This window comes from Carcharhinus amblyrhynchos, chromosome 5 (assembly GCF_965287045.1).
Source record: "Carcharhinus amblyrhynchos chromosome 5, sCarAmb.v2.hapA, whole genome shotgun sequence".
Lineage (NCBI taxonomy): Eukaryota > Metazoa > Chordata > Chondrichthyes > Carcharhiniformes > Carcharhinidae > Carcharhinus > Carcharhinus amblyrhynchos.
The window spans coordinates 13911285-13932998 of NC_137328.1; the positions used below are offsets into that span (position 1 = coordinate 13911285).

A 21714-nucleotide genomic window follows, 5' to 3' on the forward strand; every position below is an offset into this window, starting at 1 on the left:
CACAGTACTCCAGCTGCGGCCTCACCAATGCCCTATACAGCTGCAGCAAGACCTCCCTACTTTTATATTCAATCCCCCTCGCTATGAAGGCCAGCATCCCATTCGCCTTCCTGACCACCTGCTGCGCCTGCAAGCTGGGTTTTTGCGACTCGTGCACAAGGACCCCGAGGTCCCTCTGCACCGTCGCCTGCTGCAGTTTTTCTCCACGTAAGTAATAATCCTTACTACCATTATTCCTACCAAAGTGGACCACCTCGCACTTGCCAACATTAAATTCCATTTGCCAGTTCCTGGCCCATTCGCCCAGCCTATCTAGATCCTTCTGTAGACTCTCCACACCCTCCGCACAATTTGCCTTTCCACCAATTTTGGTGTCATCAGCAAATTTTGACACCCTACATTCGGTTCCCTCCTCCAGATCATCTATATAAATGGTAAATAGCTGAGGCCCCAGCACCGACCCCTGGGGCACTCCACTAGTCACCATCCGCCAATCCGAATAGCACCCATTGACCCCCACTCTCTGCCTCCTATTTGACAACCAATCCTCTATCCATGTTAACACCCTACCCCCAACTCCATGCCCCCTGACCTTCTGCAATAACCTCTTGTGAGGTACCTTGTCAAACGCCTTCTGAAAATCAAGAAAGACCACATCCACCGGCTCTCCTCTATCCACCGCCCTAGACACATCCTCATAGAACTCCAGTAAATTTGTCAGACACGACTTCCCTTTAATGAAACCGTGCTGCGTCTGCTCTATCAAGCAATTCCCTTCAAGATGCCTTGCAATTTCCTCCTTAATGACGGATTCTAACATTTTACCTACCACAGACGTTAAACTAACCAGCCTATAATTCCCCGCCTTTTGCCTGGCACCCTTCTTAAACAATGGCGTAACATTAGCCGTTTTCCAATCTTTCGGCACTTCCCCGGAATCCAGCGACGTCTGGAAAATAACCACCAAGGCATCCACTATCACCTCCGCCATTTCTCTCAGGACCCTCGGATGCATTCCATCCGGTCCTGGCGACTTGTCCACAATCAGCCCCTCCAGTCTGTCGAGCACCACCTCTCTAGTAACAGTAATGTCATCGAGACCCTCCAGTCCTACCACCTTTCCATCTCTAACATCCGGCAAATTATTCACATCCTCCTCTGTGAAGACCGAAACAAAAAAGTTATTCAAGACCTCAGCCATATCCCCATCCCCTACCACTAAGTCCCCCTTCTCATCCTCTAAGGGACCAACGTTCACCCTAGCCAGCCTCTTCCTTTTTATATATTTATAAAAATCATGGAAGAGTTTGGCTCTAATTTGGCACAGAACTTTCCACAGAGCTTGGAACTCACCTTTCCCAGCATGGAGGTGGTGGCAATCTCCAAGACTGTCATTGGAAGGAAGGTTGGGAGCAGACATTGGAGCCCTTGCAATCACAAACAATGTCTTCTCTACTTTTGGCACCAACTTCAATTCCTCAAAATATTCAGCACTTTCCACAAACTCAAACAGATCTAGTAGAAAGTAATTGGCAACTAAGCTGCAAGTTGTTGATGATCCTTTTAAATAGAGTAGGTGGATTCCTTCATGATACTGAACTGTTGAAGAGAGAGTTTTCACAGGTATGGAGAACAGCATCTTAAATGGTGTGTCCGGCATCAAATCAGTATGTCATGCTGATTGATGTCATTGTCTGCACATTTCAAACACATAGCTATAACATCCGTGATAATATCCACATCAAAGTGGTGTTCAGTATGGAGCATGCCAGGGGTGGGTGGAAACATCATGAAAACCATTTTGCTACCAGACGGAAAACTGTAACACTAAAACTGCTGGCTCTCTGGAGCCAGATTTAATGAAGTGAGGACAACATAAGGATTAACTGTGGCTGCATAAATAGGCACAGAATCTGCCTTCACTCTCACCATAAGTAGACTGGTACATGAAAAATTACCACTTGAACAAAGTGCCAGCTGTGGAATCACAAATTAAAATGAGCCACCAACTTCCTCCAGGGTGATAAAAGGAAGATTTCACATACCTGAGAAGGATGTCCTGATATTACCCACTGCACTCTGGGCTGGGTTTGATAATCAGCGATTGAAACTTTGCATAAACGTCGCAGAGATGAAAACATAGCTTCCTCGACCTTTCCAAGCCAATCTTCTACATTTCCTCTTGCCTTAAGTCCCTTTCCCAAATTGACCTGCCATGCAGAAACAATATGGTTATTTGATTCAACAGTGCTTGAATTGATAGTATACATCAGCCAGGGCTTTGTTCTTTCTAACAAAGTTGTTGTCAGTTAAAAAAAATCCTTATAGCCCATTGATTTATTATGGCATTTCTCTCATTTTCTTTCAACAGAATTTAAGGTTCAGTTGACAACCATGCTTTCATTAGACTCTACCTTTTTTCAATTATTTGACTTGTTAAACAACTATTTGCATTTTCTCACACTTCCCAGTTTTAAATCTCTCTCTGACATTTAGTGTTCTCTCCCAAGAAGATAGGAATCTATTTCCAATTCAGCTCTCTAATGGGTCACTGTAAGACTTTTCCGACTGCACTCAACCCAAAACCAGAAAGCCCCACCCAAAGTCAATGGACCTTTCCATCCCTCACCCATTCTGATTCCCCCGATGCTCGGGATGGTAAAATTTGCTCATTCAATCCAATTCCCCTACTTCTCTATCGAGAAACAAATGGACGGTACAGTGGCACAATGGTTAGCACTGCTGCCTCACAGTGCCAGGGACCCAGGTTTAATTACAGCCTCAGGTCTGCCTGGGATAAGTTTGCATGCTCTCCCCCTTGTCTGCGTGGGTTTCCTCCAGGTGTTCTGGCTTTCTCCCACAGATGTGCAGGTTAGGTTGATTGGCCATGTTAAATTGCCCTTTAATCTCAGGGGGGTTCAGCACGGGACAGGGCTTGGGTAGGATTGTTGTTGGTGCAAGCTCAATGGGCCAAATGGCCTAATTCTGCACTGTAGGGATTTTATGATTCTTTCGTTATGACATAGCTGTATGTAAGAAGATTAAGACGTTGCATGTGGTGAATCAAGCAGGCAAGTCTGCTCCGTGGCACAGACTAACATGTCATGAATAAGGCTTTAGTGCAGATTGAGGAACCAGTTAAAAGTCAATTTAACCCAATTCTGTAATCCCCTTCAGAGTGCCATCTACTCCAATAAAAGTATCCTCACCTTTTCTCCTTCAGGAGAGAGCATAGCCAAGATGTCATTGGTGTACACCTTCTCAGGTTCACCCTCAGTTGTTTTCTCCTCACTTTGGGTAGCAAGGGCGAACTCAAGTCTTGCAATCGCATCAAAGCACTTGCGGAGATGTGGCTGGACAGCCTGGGGGTTACGTGTCTGAGCTAGAATCTCCAGCAGCTCATCATTTGACAGGAAGTAGAACCTAACAGCCAGAAAGAGGGAATAGATATTAGTTTATCAAGAATTCAACATTGAATTTTTATAAGAGTGGCCATTTGAACAAAATATCAGGACAGTGTCAAAATGGAAGGAAGTTTACCTCACAAAGGACAACTTCCATCAAGAGTTGCTCAGATTTCCTTATTGGAAAAAAATGCCTTTTAAAAAAATAGGCATAAGTAATCACATTACTGTTTAATCAGAAAATTTATAAAGAACTATATGGTAGTAATATTAAAAATTCAACCAATGGAGCTGAGACCTAACTCAGTTTAAGGTTTTACTATTGTAAAAAATTGTGTCAAAGTCCCTTTCAACAATCAAATTGTAAGGAACTGCAAACATCCATTTTCGCTCTCTCTCAGTCTATTATATTTAGTAAATATTGAATGTGAATTTCTAATGAGGTTTTCCCAGTCATCATCTATTATAGCTATTGGAGAAAAGCCCAGAAACTCTGAAGGAATGCACATTTTACATGCTTCCTTTATTAAGGAAACTAATAAGCTTTCATTCTATCATATCTTTTTTTTTACACCTTATTTTGCTTTTACTTCTCCACATATCCATGAAACTCTCAGCCTTTTCATTTCATCTCCTTTAATCTTAGTTGGAAACTGTTTAACCTGCACTCCTAGCATCTTGTCAATGTTTGTTCAGTTTGATCTACCCCTCTACCCTACATGCATTAGAGAATTCCTTCCACACCCTCTCTCAACAAGCATTGGGACATGCCCCCATTCCCCACAATGCCTTCCCACCCCTAAAGGAGCTCTCCAGAGAATCCATCCCAGCACAGGCCGCTGGCAGTGCCACCCTGGCACTAAATAGTTGAAATGTATGTGTTTTTCTTAATCTTAATTGGTGGCACAGTGGTTAGCACTGCTGCCTCACAGCTCCCGGGACCGGGGTTCAATTCTGACCTTGTCTGCAACTCATTTGTATATATGTAATATATAGTTGTTTAAGGGGAATGTTTAAAAATTCAGCTTTATGCCAGGGCATTTCTGGAAGGAATGCAACTCAGATTTTCAGACAGCAGGTTAATTACTCATTTTAATCTTGCAAGTAGTTATGTTAAGGAGAGTTATTGGATTTTTGTTTATTCAAATTCCCCTAGGTATCTGGATCAGAGTGATTGACAGGGTAATGTGACGATGTTGTTTATGTATAGAGGGAAAACATTTTTGCAGAAGGCAGTTCAGTTTGCAGCTGAAGCTTCATTGAAGTTAGAAGGATTTTGCAGGCTTCTACAACTCTACTGTCGGAATTTTACTGCCCCTCCTGCCCAAGGGTCATAAGGTTGCACCCGAGATCAATGGAGAATGCCATTCTGTGAGCTTTTGCCTGCCCTGATTTCAGTGCAGACGTGCCAGTAAAATTCCAGCATATCTCTGGAATTTTCAAGTCTGTCTACACTCATTATTGCAAGTATATTTAAGGTTGCTAACTATAGTTGAAGTGGCATTTAAGTCTTCTGGAGGAATGTTGTTTTCTTGGGACTGAAACAGTGATATATTAGAAATTAAAGTTGTTTCCTTTTCATTTTTAAATATTGTTCAACTGTTAATAGTTAAGTTATTTCAATTGTTAGAGATATATTTAAACTTGTATTAAGAACATAAGAACATAAGAACATAAGAAATAGGAGCAGGAGTAGGCCATCTAGCCCTTCGAGCCTGCCCCGCCATTCAATAAGATCATGGCTGATCTGTCGTGGCTCAGTTCCACATTCCCGCCCTCTCCCCATAACCCTTAATCCCCTCTCTTATCAAAAACCCATCAACCCGCTTCTTAAAATATTTAGCGAGGCAGCCTCCACCACTTCAACGGGCAGAGAATTCCAGAGATTCACCACCCTTTGAGTGAAGAAGTTCCTCCTCAACTCCGTTCTGAACCGCCCCCCCTTTATCTTGAGGCTGTGCCCCCTAGTCCTACTGTCTTTTTTGAGCGGGAAGAGTCTTTCCACCTCTATCCTATCCATCCCATTCATCATCTTATACGTCTCAATGAGATCTCCCCTCATTCTTCTAAACTCTAACGAGTACAAGCCTAGTTTATTCAGCCTCTCCTCATAGCTCAACCCCCTCAACTCCGGTATCAGCCTAGTAAACCTCCTCTGCACTCCCTCCAGGGCCAAAATATCCTTGCGCAGGTGCGGCGCCCAAAACTGCACACAGTACTCCAGCTGCGGCCTCACCAATGCCCTATACAGCTGCAGCAAGACCTCCCTACTTTTATATTCAATCCCCCTCGCTATGAAGGCCAGCATCCCATTCGCCTTCCTGACCACCTGCTGCGCCTGCAAGCTGGGTTTTTGCGACTCATGCACAAGGACCCCGAGGTCCCTCTGCACCGTCGCCTGCTGCAGTTTTTCGCCACGTAAGTAATAGTCCTTCCTACCATTCTTCCTACCAAAGTGGACCACCTCACACTTGCCAACATTAAATTCCATTTGCCATTTCCTGGCCCATTCGCCCAGCCTATCTAGATCCTTCTGCAGACTCTCCACACCCTCCGCACAATTTGCCTTTCCCCCAATCTTGGTGTCATCAGCAAATTTCGACACCCTACACTCGGTTCCCTCCTCCAGATCATCTATATAAATGGTAAATAGCTGAGGCCCCAGCACCGACCCCTGGGGCACCCCACTAGTCACCAACCGCCAATCCGAATAGCACCCATTGACCCCCACTCTCTGCCTCCTATTTGACAACCAATCCTCTATCCACGCTAACACCCTACCCCCAACTCCATGTCCTCTGACCTTCTGCAGTAACCTCTTGTGAGGTACCTTATCAAACGCCTTCTGAAAATCCAGAAAGACCACATCCACCGGCTCTCCTCTATCCACCGCCCTAGACACATCCTCATAGAACTCCAGTAAATTTGTCAGACACGACTTCCCTTTAATGAAACCGTGTTGCGTCTGCCCTATCAAGCAATTCCCTTCAAGATGCCTCGCAATTTCCTCCTTAATGACGGATTCTAACATTTTACCTACCACAGACGTTAAACTAACCGGCCTGTAATTCCCCGCCTTTTGCCTGGCACCCTTCTTAAACAACGGCGTAACATTAGCCGTTTTCCAATCCTCCGGCACTTCCCCGGAATCCAGCGACGTCTGGAAAATAACCACCAAGGCATCCACTATCACCTCCGCCATTTCTTTCAGAACCCTCGGATGCATTCCATCCGGTCCTGGGGACTTGTCCACAATCAGCCCCTCCAGTCTGTCGCGCACCACCTCTCGAGTAACAGTAATGTCATTAAGACCCTCCAGTCCTACCACCTTTCCATCGCTAACACCCGGCAAATTATTCACGTCCTCCTCCGTGAAGACAGAAACAAAAAAGTTATTCAAGACCTTAGCCATATCCCCATCCCCTACCACTAGGTCCCCTTTCTCATCCGCTAAGGGACCAACGTTCACCCTAGCCAGCCTCTTCCTTTTTATATATTTATAAAAACTCTTGCTATCCTTTTTTATATTAAGCGCTAGCCCAGCTTCATAGCTTCTTCTACCCTCCTTTATCAACTTTTTTGTCAATCTTTGTTGACATTTAAACCTTTCCCAATCCTCTTCTCGCCCACTGCTCTTAGCTACTCTAAATTCCTCCGCTTTTAATTTAACACTTTCCTTCACCTCCTTCGTTATCCACGGCTTATTACCTCTCTTCCTACTGTCCTTTTTAACCATCGGAATAAATTTCTGCTGAGCACCAAGAAAGATCTCCTTAAAGATCCTCCACTGCTCCTCAGCAGACCTACCTTCCAACGCGCTCCCCCAGTCCACATTCGCCAATTCTTCTCTCATCCTACCATACTCCCCTCTATTCAAACAAAGGACACGTGTCCGGGAACCCACTTTCTCCTCCTCCATCTGCAACAGAAACTCCACCATACAATGATCACTCTCTCCAAGAGGATCCTTCACCACAAGGTCCCTAATTCTACCCGCCTCATTACATAGCACCAGATCCAAGATAGCTCGCTCCCTCGTCGGCTCCAACACACACTGTTCCAGGAAACTATCCCGGCAGCATTCCAAGAACTCCTCCTCGAGCCCACCTCGTCCAACATGGGTCGACCAATCAATATGCAGATTGAAATCCCCCATAACTACTGCCGTCCCATTCCTGCACGCCGCACTTATTTGCGCGTTAACAGCCCGCCCCACCTCCAGATCATTATTCGGGGGCCTATAGATGACACCCACCAGCATCTTCCTCCCTTTGCTGTTCCTAATCTCCACCCACAACGATTCCACGTTCTGCTCTTTGGCTCCGATATCATCCCTTGCTACCACCTTGATGCTGTCCTTAATCAGCAGAGCTACGCCACCCCCTCTTTCCTCCTGCCTATCCTTCCTAAACACTTGATAGCCCTGTACATTCATCTCCCAGTCCCTGTCACCTTGCAGCCACGTCTCTGTAATGGCCACCAGATCGTATCCATTTGTGTCGATCTGCGCCACCAGCTCATCCACTTTATTCCGAATGCTTCGTGCATTCAGATAAAGCGCTTTCATCCCAGCCTTCTTCTGGACCCTATTTGCCGTAACGCCACCACTTGGGACATCCTCAGCCTCTTCCCTTACCTGTACCCTATCCTTAACTGTAGACCTCCTAACATCACCTACCCTCGCACCCTCCCCCCCCCTAATTAGTTTAAAGCCCTGTCTACAGTCCTCTTTACTCGATTCGCCAGCACTCTGGTCCCAGCACGATTCAGACCAACCCCATCCCGCCCGAACAAGTCCCACCTACCCCAATACTGGTGCCAATGCCCCATAAATTCGATCCCATTCCTCCCACACCAATCTCTGAGCCACCCATTCACTTCCTTTATCCTGTCAACCCTACGCCCGTCTGCACTCGGTTCAGGCAGTAGCCCAGAGAAGACCACCTTGTCGGTTCTACTTTTTAATTCCATTCCCAGCTTCTCATACTCCCTCCCCAGATCCTCAGTCCGCACTTTGCCTACGTCGCTGGCACCCACATGTACCACCACAACTGGGTTCTCACCCTCCCACTCCAGATTCCTCTGCAGCCCAGCTGCGACATCCTGTACCCGAGCACCAGGCAGACAACACACCCTTCTGTGCACTTTGTCATTGTGACAAAGGACAGTGTCAATACCCTTCACCCCACTATCTCCAATCACTACTACGTTCCTTTTCCCCTTCTCTTTGCCTATGTCCTGCTGCATCACTGTACCGTGTGCAGTTTGCTCACCAACCTCACCTGCCTCGTCCTCTTCCAGAGTGGAAGCAAGAACCTCAAACCTGTTATGCAGATTAAGAGGCTGAGGCCTCCGCTCCTCACCCCCCTTCCTCCTCCCAGCAGCCCCCTTTTGTTCCTGACCCTTAGATTTAGACAGTCTAGAGGGGGTGGATGTCACTTGCACCCCATTGACAATGGCACCCTCTCTCCCCCTGATGAGCCTCAGTGTCTGTAGCTCAGAGGCCAGCTCATCCACCTTGAGCTGGAGCTCCTCCAGCAACCTGCACTTACTGCAGACATGGTCACTGGGAAGGACCCTGGGGTCCACCAGTTCCCACATCATACAGGAACCGCACATCACATGCCCCTCCATTATTCAATATAATTTGTTGTGGGAAAAAATTTTTTCCTTGTTTCTTGCTGTAGTAGTTTTGAAAAAAAAATTTTTTTTTTCCTTGTTCTTTCAACCTGGCCTTTTTACCTTCAAGCCCTTTTTGATATTAAGCCCTAATAGCTCACTCTGCTTCCCTCTCACTCCGCTGCCCGCTCCGACGCTGCCCGCTATCTACACCAGGCCTCCTTTTAAACTTGGCGCTGATTTAAAGCTGATGGGCCACAACTGCCTGATAATCACTCCCTCACAATTCTTAAAGCAGTAAATACAATAAGTAAATGCTTTAAACAGTTCTACAAAGAACAAAGTGCTTTAAACTTATTTTAAACAGGTTTTTAACAGGTAAAGTCTTAGCTTTCTCTCTGATGCTCCTTCCTCGTCTGCTCCAGCAAAGAATCCTACATTGTCAATGGAATTACTCTTGGAAGGATGTATCCTTTCCTTACATTGACACCAAAATAGAAAAATGGTTGGTGTCTAGTCTGGCTTCATAATAACTTGGGGTTCTGGTCTGGAGCACTAACACAACAGGTGGGAATTTCTGGTCCTGCCTGCTGTGGAATCATCACAGGTGGGATGGAAAATTTGATGGACCAGCAAACCATCCATTGACTTCAGGTGGGAATTTCCAGTGGTGCTGAGGGAAAATCTCACCCGAAGTCTGGGTGAAAATAACTTGCATGAGTCTAGCATGTTTTGTTTTAAAGTGGAATTAGGATGCTAACATAAATACGAAGTTTAGAGGTTTTTGAAGGATGAGAGAGAGGCAAAACCAGAGAGAAGAAACATTGTGCAACAGCTATATAAGTTCCTGCAGGGCCATGGATTTTCAATGAACTCATGGAGTTATTGGTAGAGCAACTTGTGGTTGTTGCTATTAGTGAACAACACTGGTTGAGAACCTGTCCCTTAACTGCATGCCTCAGAATAACAATGTCAAGTAACACACTTAAGTAATGAAGGAAGCGGCCAAAGATATGCATTCTAAATCAGTAATCTGTAAACTGTCTGTGCTGTTATATGCTCTGTCTGAGGCCAGTACTCTCCATTCACCTGACGAAGAGGGAAACCTCGAAAGCTTGTGAGTTTACTATCAAATTAATCGGTTGGACTTAAACCTGGTGTGGTCAGACTTCTTACTGCCTTGAGGCACATGCAGTGTCACCATTGCTATACTGAGGGTAGAACTGTTTAAATAATCTTTGATGGGGTGACATGGTTGATGGGGAAGCAAGCACAACCTGATAATAAGGTAGCAGGTTTCAGTCGCGATGAAGAGAAAATTAAAGGGAAAATAAATATATACTTCTCCCATGTACGTCCTCAGGGCTGTTTACCAAGCAGCAATGACACAATACTATTTTCTCATACCCATATTTGATGTGACACGATATAAATAATGGACACGAACTTACCGGCTTGCTGCAGTCTGGCCAGTCAGCTTGGTGAGCTTTGTGAGGCTAAAATTCCAGTTCACACCAGATACGAACTGGCTTGGTGCTGCTCGCTACTTTCCTGGCCCTATTTTACCGATGGGGTCAGCTTCAGGCCTAAAGACTCAAAGCCGATTTCACCGGCAAAACAAGGTCAGTAAGGTTGGGGGAGGCCAGAAACTGGACACGAACCCGATTTTTCACCTCTCACCCAATCCTACCACCTCACCTTGCTGAATGATGGGCGGGACGAGGCTGTACGTTCATGCCCTTAGAACTCTTTTGGGAAGGTTGTGCCCAATTTGTGAGGAATATTTTGAAAAATGAATTAGTTCTACTTTCTTCGAGTAAAACACTCTCATGCTTGCTGTCATTGATAAAGTATATAAAACACACCAGTAGAAAGAGAACACATGGGCGGGATGAGGCTGTACGTTCACACCCTTAGAATTCTTTTGGTAAGATTGTGCCCAATTTGTGTGGAACATTTTGAAAAATAAATTATTTCTACTTTCTTCTAATAAAACACTCTCATGCTTGCTGTCATTGATAAAGTATATAAAACACATCAGTAGAAAGAAAACACAAACCTGGGGAAAATCACTCGTTTCGATTCAAGATAGGCCTCCAGACACTTCTGAATTTGATCTAATAACTCGTTGTTGTTCAGCAAAATGTCCAGCAAACCTATTTATGAAGTAGAAATTACACGATGAAAGAACACAAAATAAACATACAGAAAATGAAGAAACAAAAGTAAAATATGCTGGAATTATGAGGTTAAGCAACCTCTGTGGAGAGGGCAGGCTTGTTCTAGTATTACTATACATTAAACGGTGCACATTGGGAGAGGCAGATGTCTAAACTATACTGAGGAGAATCAGTGTATTCTGAGAGCTGTCTCTACACCTACCTCCGACTTCAGCAGTTTTCTGTATTTCGTCAATTAATGTTGTTGTGCCCAGTTCCGTGCCTTGACATCATTACTACTTCAAACTGATTAAAAAATATTCAAAAAAAAGCAAGCAGAATGTTGCAACATTTGCACAAGATTGGTTCCTACTCCTTATGTTCCATTGTCAGGAATTTGGGAAAGGGAATCTACATGTGTAGTTGAACTCTGAAACTGCCAAACTTAAATGCGACTTGCGATATTGATACATTTTCATACTGTGTGGTTTTGTTCAGAGATTTTTGACACCACTATTAAAAATGTGCATTATCAGAATAGTGTTTGTGCCTTTACTCGCGTAGTTGCTTCTGAAACACCATGGGCCTGATTTTCCTGGCCCGCTATGCAATGAGCCGGGAATGTCAGCGGGGGCCTTTAGTGGGAGTTGCGACTGGCATTGAGACAATTGCAATTTTCCCAGGCTCTTTTTTATAACATAATCAGCCTCGCGCTGGAAATCAGCATGAGGCTGATTACCATATGGAAATTCCCCACCGGAAGAGGTTCACACCAACAAGGATTAAAGCTGGTCCCCATTAACGCAGACCAGGTGTGATCACCTCAATGGTGGGGACAGAGGCCACTGAGACCCCCACTGCGTGCTTGGAGCAGGGCAGATGCCCCTTGGGTAGTGCAAACCTAGCACTCCCAACATGGCACCCTGGCAGTGCCAGCCTGACATCCAGACACCAACCCCCCCACCCCTACACCAGCGTGAATTCCCCAGCACCACTCCATAGCACACAGAGTGCGGGAAATCCATCCCACGAAGTACGCCCAAAAGTCGGGCTGGAAAATCTCTCATTTTCCCACCCATTGGGACTTAGAATGTTTGGGAAAATTGCCCCCCCCCCCACCTCATTTATTTAAAATGTTTGAAAATAAAGGAAGGCATACTGGAAGACGAGCAGGTACCATACTAACTTCAATCACTGATGTCAGATGACAACCTAACCTGTTCAGAAGGGAGACAAGCTACAGTGCTTTGTCACCTTTCAAGGTAACTCCAACCACTCTATAACTTGATAATGTCTTGCAACTAATTGCTTTCTTCTGGGGAATGATTTATATTGAGTTTAATATCCATCAGGCCATAAAACTGCACAAGTTTCTGTTGTGTCTGTTCAATTGGTTCTGACCAATTTAACAAGATAAAAGGATTTTTGAGGTGCCACACTGTGGGTTACTTAAACCAATACAGTTTTATTTACAAGGTGTCGCTTGGTCGAAATCCAACAGAGAAGAGAGATAAAAACCTCTGAGTGCCTCTAATGGTGGCAGGGCATAGCATGTGACTATTCCCATAAAGATGCATTGCTTTACAAGACATAACATCCCTCCCCCTTTACTTCAACGATAACACAACAACAAACCTTTACACATTAATGTTACATTAATTTACACATTAATGAAAACCCACTAAGAACATCAGTTACATTACCATTATCAATATATGAACAATTAAATGAGAGCCTTTCTGGTGAACATCAATTTCACTTTGGTAAGATATGGAGTAGAATCTGTACTCGGTTCTGTAGTAAACCTTGGTTTAGGGATTTCACTAACTTGGGTGCCTGACGTTAGCAAATAAGGATTTGATCCGTGCGTCTCCACTTCAATATTATCAAGTTGCACAGTATGAGAAATCAGGCCTATCTTAGCTAGAATGGCTGCAAGTACCCATTCCTCACTTAGAGAGTAGCTTCTTACTGAAACTCCTTCTCCTTGTTTAAAACTCCTCAGTTGCAATGCTTGTTTGCAGTGAGTAACTTGTGTTTGTTGTTATTGCTATACTACTGTACTGGTGGTATGAGTAGATCGAACTTAGTTATCAGCATCCTTCTCAGGAACAACACTGCCAGTGAATTATGTACAGTGACATGAGTTATGTTCTGATAGGACACGAGAAAGCCATTTATACTCTTAGAAGCAAACCTTCATCATTTGACTGGCCTCTCCACCGATCCGCTTGTGAATGGATGATGTGGCGCAGTCTTTATGTGTTGTATAACATTGTTCTTAAGATAATCCATAAACTCCTGGGATGTGAACGGTGTCGCATTATCACCGACTAGTTGTTCAGACTGTCCAAATCTTGCAAATAACTCACCCACCTTCTCTATGGCACTCTTCGTCATGGTAGAATTCATCTCCTGGCTTCGGGCCACTTGAATGTATCTCCATCAGGGAAACAACTTGCAGCCTTCAACAAGTCCCACAAAGTCAATGGCAGCGATTCTCCCATCCAACTAATTTTTTTAGCGCGTCAGGTTAGAAGAATCATGCATGGGCCGATTCACATGATTTGCACACGTAAGAACATAAGAAATAGGAGCAGGAGTAGGCCATCTAGCCCTTCGAGCCTGCCCCGCCATTCAACAAGATCATGGCTGATTTGTCGCTGCTCAGTTCCACTTTCCCGCCCTCTCCCCATAACCCTTAATCCCCTCTCTTATCAAAAACCCATCAACCCACGTCTTAAAAATATTTAGCGAGGCAGCCTCCACCACTTCAACGGGCAGAGAATTCCAGAGATTCACCACCCTTTGAGTGAAGAAGTTCCTCCTCAACTCCGTTCTAAACCGCCCCCCCTTTTCTCTTGAGGCTGTGCCCCCTAGTCCTACTGTCTTTTTTGAGCGGGAAGAGTCTCTCCACCTCTATCCTATCCATCCCATTCATCATCTTATACGTCTCAATGAGATCTCCCCTCATTCTTCTAAACTCTAACGAGTACAAGCCTAGTTTATTCAGCCTCTCCTCATAGCTCAACCCCCTCAACTCCAGTATCAGCCTAGCAAACCTCCTCTGCACTCCCTCCAAGGCCAAAATATCTTTGCGCAGGTGCGGCGCCCAAAACTGCACATAGTACTCCAGCTGCGGCCTCACCAATGCCCTATACAGCTGCAGCAAGACCTCCCTACTTTTATATTCAATCCCCCTCGCTATGAAGGCCAGCATCCCATTCGCCTTCCTGACCACCTGCTGCACCTGCAAGCTGGGTTTTTGCGACTCATGCACAAGGACCCCGAGGTCCCTCTGCACCGTCGCCTGCTGCAGTTTTTCGCCCCGTAAGTAATAGTCCTTCCTACCATTCTTCCTATCAAAGTGGACCACCTCACACTTGCCAACATTAAATTCCATTTGCCATTTCCTGGCCCATTCGCCCAGCCTATCTACATCCTTCTGCAGACTCTCCACACCCTCCGCACAATTTGCCGTTCCCCCAATCTTGGTGTCATCAGCAAATTTCGACACCCTACACTCGGTTCCCTCCTCCAGATCATCTATATAAATGGTAAAAAGCTGAGGCCCCAGCACCGACCCCTGGGGCACTCCACCAGTCACCATCCGCCAATCCGAATAGCACCCGTTGACCCCCACTCTCTGCCTCCTATTTGACAACCAATCCTCTATCCACGCTAACACCCTACCCCCAACTCCATGTCCCTCGACCTTCTGCAATAACCTCTTGTGAGGTACTTTGTCAAACGCCTTCTGAAAATCTAGAAAGACCACATCCACCGGCTCTCCTCTATCCACCGCCCTAGACACATCCTCATAGAACTCCAGTAAATTTGTCAGACACGACTTCCCTTTAATGAAACCGTGCTGCGTCTGCTCTATCAAGCAATTCCCTTCAAGATGCCTTGCAATTTCCTCCTTAATGACGGATTCTAACATTTTACCTACCACAGACGTTAAACTAACCAGTCTATAATTCCCCGCCTTTTGCCTGGCACCCTTCTTAAACAACAGCGTAACATTAGCCGTTTTCCAATCATCCGGCACTTCCCCGGAATCCAGCGACGTCTGGAAAATAACCACCAAGGCATCCACTATCACCTCCGCCATTTCTTTCAGAACCCTCGGATGCATTCCATCCGGTCCTGGCGACTTGTCCACAATCAGCCCCCTCCAGTCTGTCGAGCACCGCCTCTCTAGTAACAGTAATGTCATTAAGACCCTCCAGTCCTACCACCTTTCCATCGCTAACACCCGGCAAATTATTCACGTCCTCCTCCGTGAAGACAGAAACAAAAAAGTTATTCAATACCTTAGCCATATCCCCATCCCCTACCACTAGGTCCCCTTTCTCATCCTCTAAAGGACCAACATTCACCCTAGCCAGCCTCTTCCTTTTTATATATTTATAAAAACTCTTGCTATCCTTTTTCATATTAAGCGCTAGCCCAGCTTCATAGTTTCTCCTACCCTTCTTTATCAACTTCTTTGTCAATCTTTGTTGACATTTAAACCTCTCCCAATCCTCTTCTCGCCCATTACTCTTAGCTACTCTAAATTCCTCCGCTTTTAATTTAACACTTTCCTTCACCTCCTTCGTTATCCACAGCTTATTACCTCTCCTCCTACAGTCCTTTTTGACCATCGGAATAAATTTCTGCTGAGCACCAAGAAAGATCTCCTTAAAGATCCTCCACTGCTCCTCAACAGACCCTCCCTCCAACGCGCTCCCCCAGTCCACATTCGCCAATTCTTCTCTCATCCTACCGTACTCCCCTCTATTCAAACAAAGGACGCGTGTCCGGGAACCCACTTTCTCCTCCTCCATCTGCACCAGAAACTCCACCATACAATGATCACTCTCCCCAAGAGGATCCTTCACCACAAGGTCCCTAATTCTACCCGCCTCATTACATAGCACCAGATCCAAGATAGCTCGCTCCCTCGTCGGCTCCAACACACACTGTTCGAGGAAACTATCCCGGCAGCATTCCAATAACTCTTCCTCGAGCCCACCGCGTCCAACATGGGTCGACCAATCAATATGCAGATTGAAATCCCCCATAACTACGGCCGTCCCATTCCTGCACATGTTCCCTATGGAATCCAGCGGGACCAACAGGTAAGTAATTGTAATCTTACTTGAATGTAATTTAAATGTCACTATTGGGCCCAGAGAATTCAGTCCCAATAGCAGTTCCCAATCTGCCAGTGCAATTTCATTCTGGAGGGGTTTACAGTAGATTGCACAGGAGTGATGGGTCAATCAGGCACCACCCCCCCCAGGGGGTTGGGTGGAAGGGGGGGGTGGTACCCACTGGGCATGGGCACCCTGGTAGTGCTAGCCTGTGCCCCTGGTACTGCCCAAAGGGCAAACTGTCCATGCCTAGGAGGCACCTTGGCACTGCCTGCCAGGCGCCAGGGAGTGTCAATGGGACAGGGTCTTGGGAACGGGGCCAAGGGGCAAATCGGTGGGGGTGGGGCCATCCCACTGCCACTCTGCATGGAGATCAGTCGGGACTGGAGGGAGGCCAATGATCAGGATGGGATGAGGTGGGGGGTTGGTCTGCCAGGGTGGGGGTCTGCCTCCCGTGGGGGGGTGGGGTGGAGGGGTAGTCTGCAGTGGGAGATCGTCACTGCTGTGGGTAGTGCTGGAGATCGGGATGCTCCTGGAAAGAGAGGGGTGGTGATGGTCAGGGACTGGCTCTGGAATGGATTGGGGGCTGTGATTGAGCAATGATCAGGCCATGGGGGTGTGGAAGGGCAGTTGCTGCAAGTCAGGGACCCTTGCAGAGTCGAGCTGGCCAGCAAGCTGCAGGCGGACAGTTTAGGGTCACTGCGCATGCTCGGAACTATCAGATTCTGATGTGGGTAGGCCCCACCACCCCCGAGCTTTTAATGATATTCACAATTGAGGCCTCTACATTGCACAGTGTGGGAGATTCATGTCTGAATTCCCACTGAAAAAGCAAATCAAGATTTATACCAGTTTTGCTGCAAATTCAGACTTAGAACTTTTTTGGGAGGATCGCCCCTGCTATGTATCCTCTGTCAAGGTGCCCAATTCCATGGGTGAGGTAGTTGTGAAGGTTAGTGCAGATGATGGAGTGTTAAAGAGCTATCGATAAGCAATCATCTTTGAATTGCCTCATTTTGAAGTCCATAAACAAGTCTGTCTCACAAGGTGTCTTTGAGGGTCATGCCAAACTCATCAGTGTTGCAATGAACTCCAATATATTTTTACCTTTCTTGGCTCCATCAATGAAGTGGGTATGCCAGCGTTGGACTGGTGTAAACACAGTAAAAAGTCTGACAACACCAGGTTTTAGTCCAACCTATTTATTTGATAATATACTCACAAGCTTTCGGGGTTAGCCCCTTCGTCAGGTGAATGGAGAGCACTCTCCATTCACCTGACGAAGGGGCTAACCCCGAAAGCTTGTGAGTATATTATCAAATAAATAGGTTGGACTAAAACCTGGTGTTGTCAGACTTTTTACTCCATCAATGAAATCAGAGTCTCTCAACAATTATTAGTGGTTTAGGCAAAAAGTGACTTTCAAGAATCTTGGTCAATCCCTCATAGATTTTTTAACTAGACTTCTCAGGAAGGGTTTGTAGCAATGTAAAACTTTTATGCCCTACTACGCTTAGGAAATGACCAAGTTCATCAAGTATAATGTTCGTGGTCAGTTAAGAATGAAACCTCTCTTCGTAATCATTCCATGTTTCCACATTTTCTTCAAATGCTCCAACTGAGGGAGCCTTTGCCCACCACTGCATTTGGTAGTTATTAAATTGCAATACTTTCCATGTTTTCTCCCCTCTTATTTCTTTTTCTCTTTCTTATTAACTTGTATTATTTGCTTTGTTTTGTTGCTTCTGTAGTTTGGAAAAATTATCTTTTTCAAACTGCTTTTATGTTCAGTGATCACACTTCCATGTCCTAAACACAAAAACAATACTTGGAATTCAAAGCTGGCTTTTGTTTTTATTTACTTGGAGTAGAGTCTTGCCTTTTTTGAATGCATAGGCTCACCCTTTTGTAATGAAAGTGAAGATGTAAGGATCCCATTGTTGCAGCCCCACTGTGAGGTTCCATTCAAAGGTCTCTCCAGCCTCTAAGCAGTAAACAAACTTCTTTTCAAAGCTACTCACAGTATTTCTTCCTGCAGAGGTGTTTTTTGTTATATTTGACTTGTTTCAGGATGGAGGTGCTAATTTTTTTCTCTGTCATCTTCCTCACGTCAATCACATCGAAGTCATAGTTAAAAAGAAAAACTTCAGGATCCAATCAATTGCAGTTTAAAAAGCAACCTTGTCGCCAGCTTTTTCTTGTTGCGTGTGAGCAATTGTGCGTGAGCAATTGTTCTTGACCGATTCAACAACAAGATAAAAGGATTTTTGAGGTGCCACACCACGGGTTACTTAAACAAACTAATACAGTTCTACGAACAGTGTTGCTCGATTGAAGTCCAAAATGGAAGCAGGATAAAAACCCGCAAATGCCTCAGACGACACCAAGGGACATCATGCGATTAATCACATAGAGATGCATTGCTTTACAATATGTATCAATCATATTAATAGAAAGTTTTGTTCTTCAAAGGAATTCAAGGCTTTCTAAATCACAGAACATGCATTTTGGAGTTACTCTTACATTCGATAATTATTTTTACATCCCAGACACAGCTGCTGGCTTGTTATTGTTCTAAATTCCCTTATAATACATTGATGTTTAAGATAAACTACAAACTTTTTAAAATGACTGAAATACTTCCAGCTTTCTCCCAGCACCATAGTCCCCATTACTTGACCATTTTGTTCATGTTTTCCTTTTCAACTAACACAACAATGTATGCTGACAATTCACCTCATTTCGTAGAATTGTACTGTGCATAAACTAATGGTCTACAGAACAACCACTCTCAACAAAAGGTCGGATGTCTCATCAGTATAACAAAAATAGCAATTTACATCTGTATAGCACCTTTAATATAGTGAAACACTATATCATTACTGTAAATCTGACACCAAGCTAAAGAATAAAGTGAACAAAGAATAGTACAGCACAGTAATAGGCCCTTCAGCCCACCACGTCTGTGCTGATACAGATGCCGCTCTAATCTAATATTTTATTGCCTCTACGTGATTCACATTCCTCTATGAGGACAGATGTCAAATAGGTCAATTTTAAAGCACCCTAATTGTGCAAATAGGAGAGGAGAGGTTTGGCATTTTTGAAAATTATAATATAAAAGGAGGCCAATCAGCCCATCAAGTTTGCGTTGGCTCTTTGAATAAATAGTCATGTTTAGTCTCACACTCTTTTTGTCCATAACGCTGTAAGTTTTTCATCCTTATTAACTGTTCAATTCCCTTTCGGCTTTAACTACAGGTTTCAGATACAGGTTCCAGAAACCAACAACTTTGAGTGAAAATATTCCTTCTTATCTCCCATCTATATCATTGGCAATGATTTTAAATCTATTACCTCTAGTTTCTCAACACCAAATGTACTTGCAGTAGCACCTACCACTCACCCATGGATACAAGATCCAAACACACGTAGAAGGAATCACAACAGAGGTGGCATCCACTGAGATTAGTGGAAAGGTCCAAAAATTCACTTGTGTCTTTCAAGATGGAAGCTGGAAATGTCACAGGCCTGAAGATTTCTTCTTTATTCACATTTGATACTGCTGATTATCAGCCCGTTGAACCATGTTATAAACGTACATTGCACGGCCAACAAGTCCTGGCATGGGACTTGAACCTGGAGTTACTATTGTGCCACAAGATCTCCTGTAAAGTCACTGAGCTAATAACATGGGATCGTTGAGCATTTTAGCTGAGTTTATATTGTTCTGAGACCCATGGTAATAAGTTCAGGTACAAATACCTTTCTCATTGACTTCAAGAGGAGCTGGGTATAGGAGTGTTGGAAATACAATGGATGATGGAATCACTGAATTGCACTGAGAGCACCTGAGGAAGAAGATGGAATCTGGTAATGAGAATTCATGGAAGCATTATGAAGCAACATTGGTCTTTGAAGGTGCTGTGAGCTGGGTCCAGAAGAAGTGTAGGACAAAGGTAAAGATCCAGAGCAATCAATCCTATAAACAGACGACAGCCACAGGGGGAGCACAATAGGATAAATCAATCAAAAATTATTGGATTGTTGACCATTAAGATAGGATCATGATAAGTATTAATTATTAGAACATTTTGTAATTTTGCTAAATTGTTTGAAAGCAGATGTTCACAAATTTTACATACCAGGTTGTGTAGCTGCTCTCAGAGCATTGGGCAGACGATTTACTTTTCGCATGATTTCCTTCCAGGCTTTATCCACTTGAGTGAACATCCTTGCCTCTGCAGGCAGCTGACGCTGAATATCTGGAGCACTGAAGATACTCTCCAGGTACAACCAGTTCCGCTGGCACATCAACCATTGTTCCTGTGATAGGAGAAAAAAAATTTATGATATTAAAATTTTTGGTCATGCCTTCTTCACTAAGCAAATTATTGTGTCATAGACAGACCCACCAGAGGTAATGGCACAATGGTACACAGTGAGGAGGGAGTTGTCCTGAGGGTCCTCAACATTGAGGGCATGCCAGGAGCATCACCTGGCATACCTAAAAATGAGGTGCCAACTGGGGGAAGTTACAACACAGCTATTTGTGTGCCAAACAGTGAAAGCAGCATGCAATAGACAACAATAAGTGTTACTCCAACCAATGGATCAGATCTAAGCTTTGCAGTCCTGCCACATCCAGTCATGAATGATGGTGGACAATTAAACAATTTACAGGGGGAGAGTATCCCTGAGAAACACTCAGTGAAACACTCAGAAATTTCAATATGGTAGCATGTGTAAATGTGAGCATTACATTTGATTTTCTTCTAGTTGGTTGTTGAAGATGCAATATTCAGGAGAATTATCATTACTTCATTTGGAACCGTCTTTTAACAAGTGGTAATATTAGGGCATGTGCTGAATGTGGGTAGATAGGTTTCTGATAGACAGGGGAATTAAGGGTTATGGGGAGAAAGTGGGAAAGTGGAACTGATCCACTTCAGATCAGCCATGATCTTATTGAATGGCAGGGCAGGCTCGAAGGGCTAGATGGCCTACTCCTGCTCCTATTTCTTACGATCTTATGTATAACTTTAACAATTCAATGTAAAGTTAAGCATTTTACAAGGGGCCATAACTTCCTCAGAGTGGCAATCAGCGTTGGATTGCCACTGCCTACCCAATTACTTGTGCCAAATCTCTTCCATGCTTGTCTCACGTGGCCTTCCGACTTAGGCTGAATGAGATCCAGGGAGCACAGCTGACTCCAAAGCCCAGAATCGGATTGAAGGAAGACATGCCACCTTCTTTTGTGTGGGTGGTTGGAAGAGTGTCGAACACTGTGTAGGGGTGAGAAGGGTCAGGGAGGGTGGGGGCTATTGGACATATCAGGGGCGTCGGGGGCTTGAACATCGGAAGCGGGGTATACGTCAGAAATGAGAG

The 21714-nt window shown here is 44.7% G+C and overlaps 1 protein-coding gene across 1 annotated transcript in view; it reads right to left on the reverse strand.

Moving 5' to 3' along the window:
• The window catches only part of dnah6 (dynein, axonemal, heavy chain 6), a 300004-nt gene that overhangs the window by 196337 nt on the left and 81953 nt on the right, over positions 1–21714 (reverse strand). The window contains exons 22-25 of the mRNA XM_080188484.1: positions 20469–20649; positions 11083–11179; positions 3210–3423; positions 2046–2210 (exon numbers count right to left, since the gene is read on the reverse strand). Coding sequence (XP_080044610.1) covers positions 2046–2210; positions 3210–3423; positions 11083–11179; positions 20469–20649 — 657 coding nt within the window. The remainder of the gene's footprint in view (positions 1–2045; positions 2211–3209; positions 3424–11082; positions 11180–20468; positions 20650–21714) is intronic.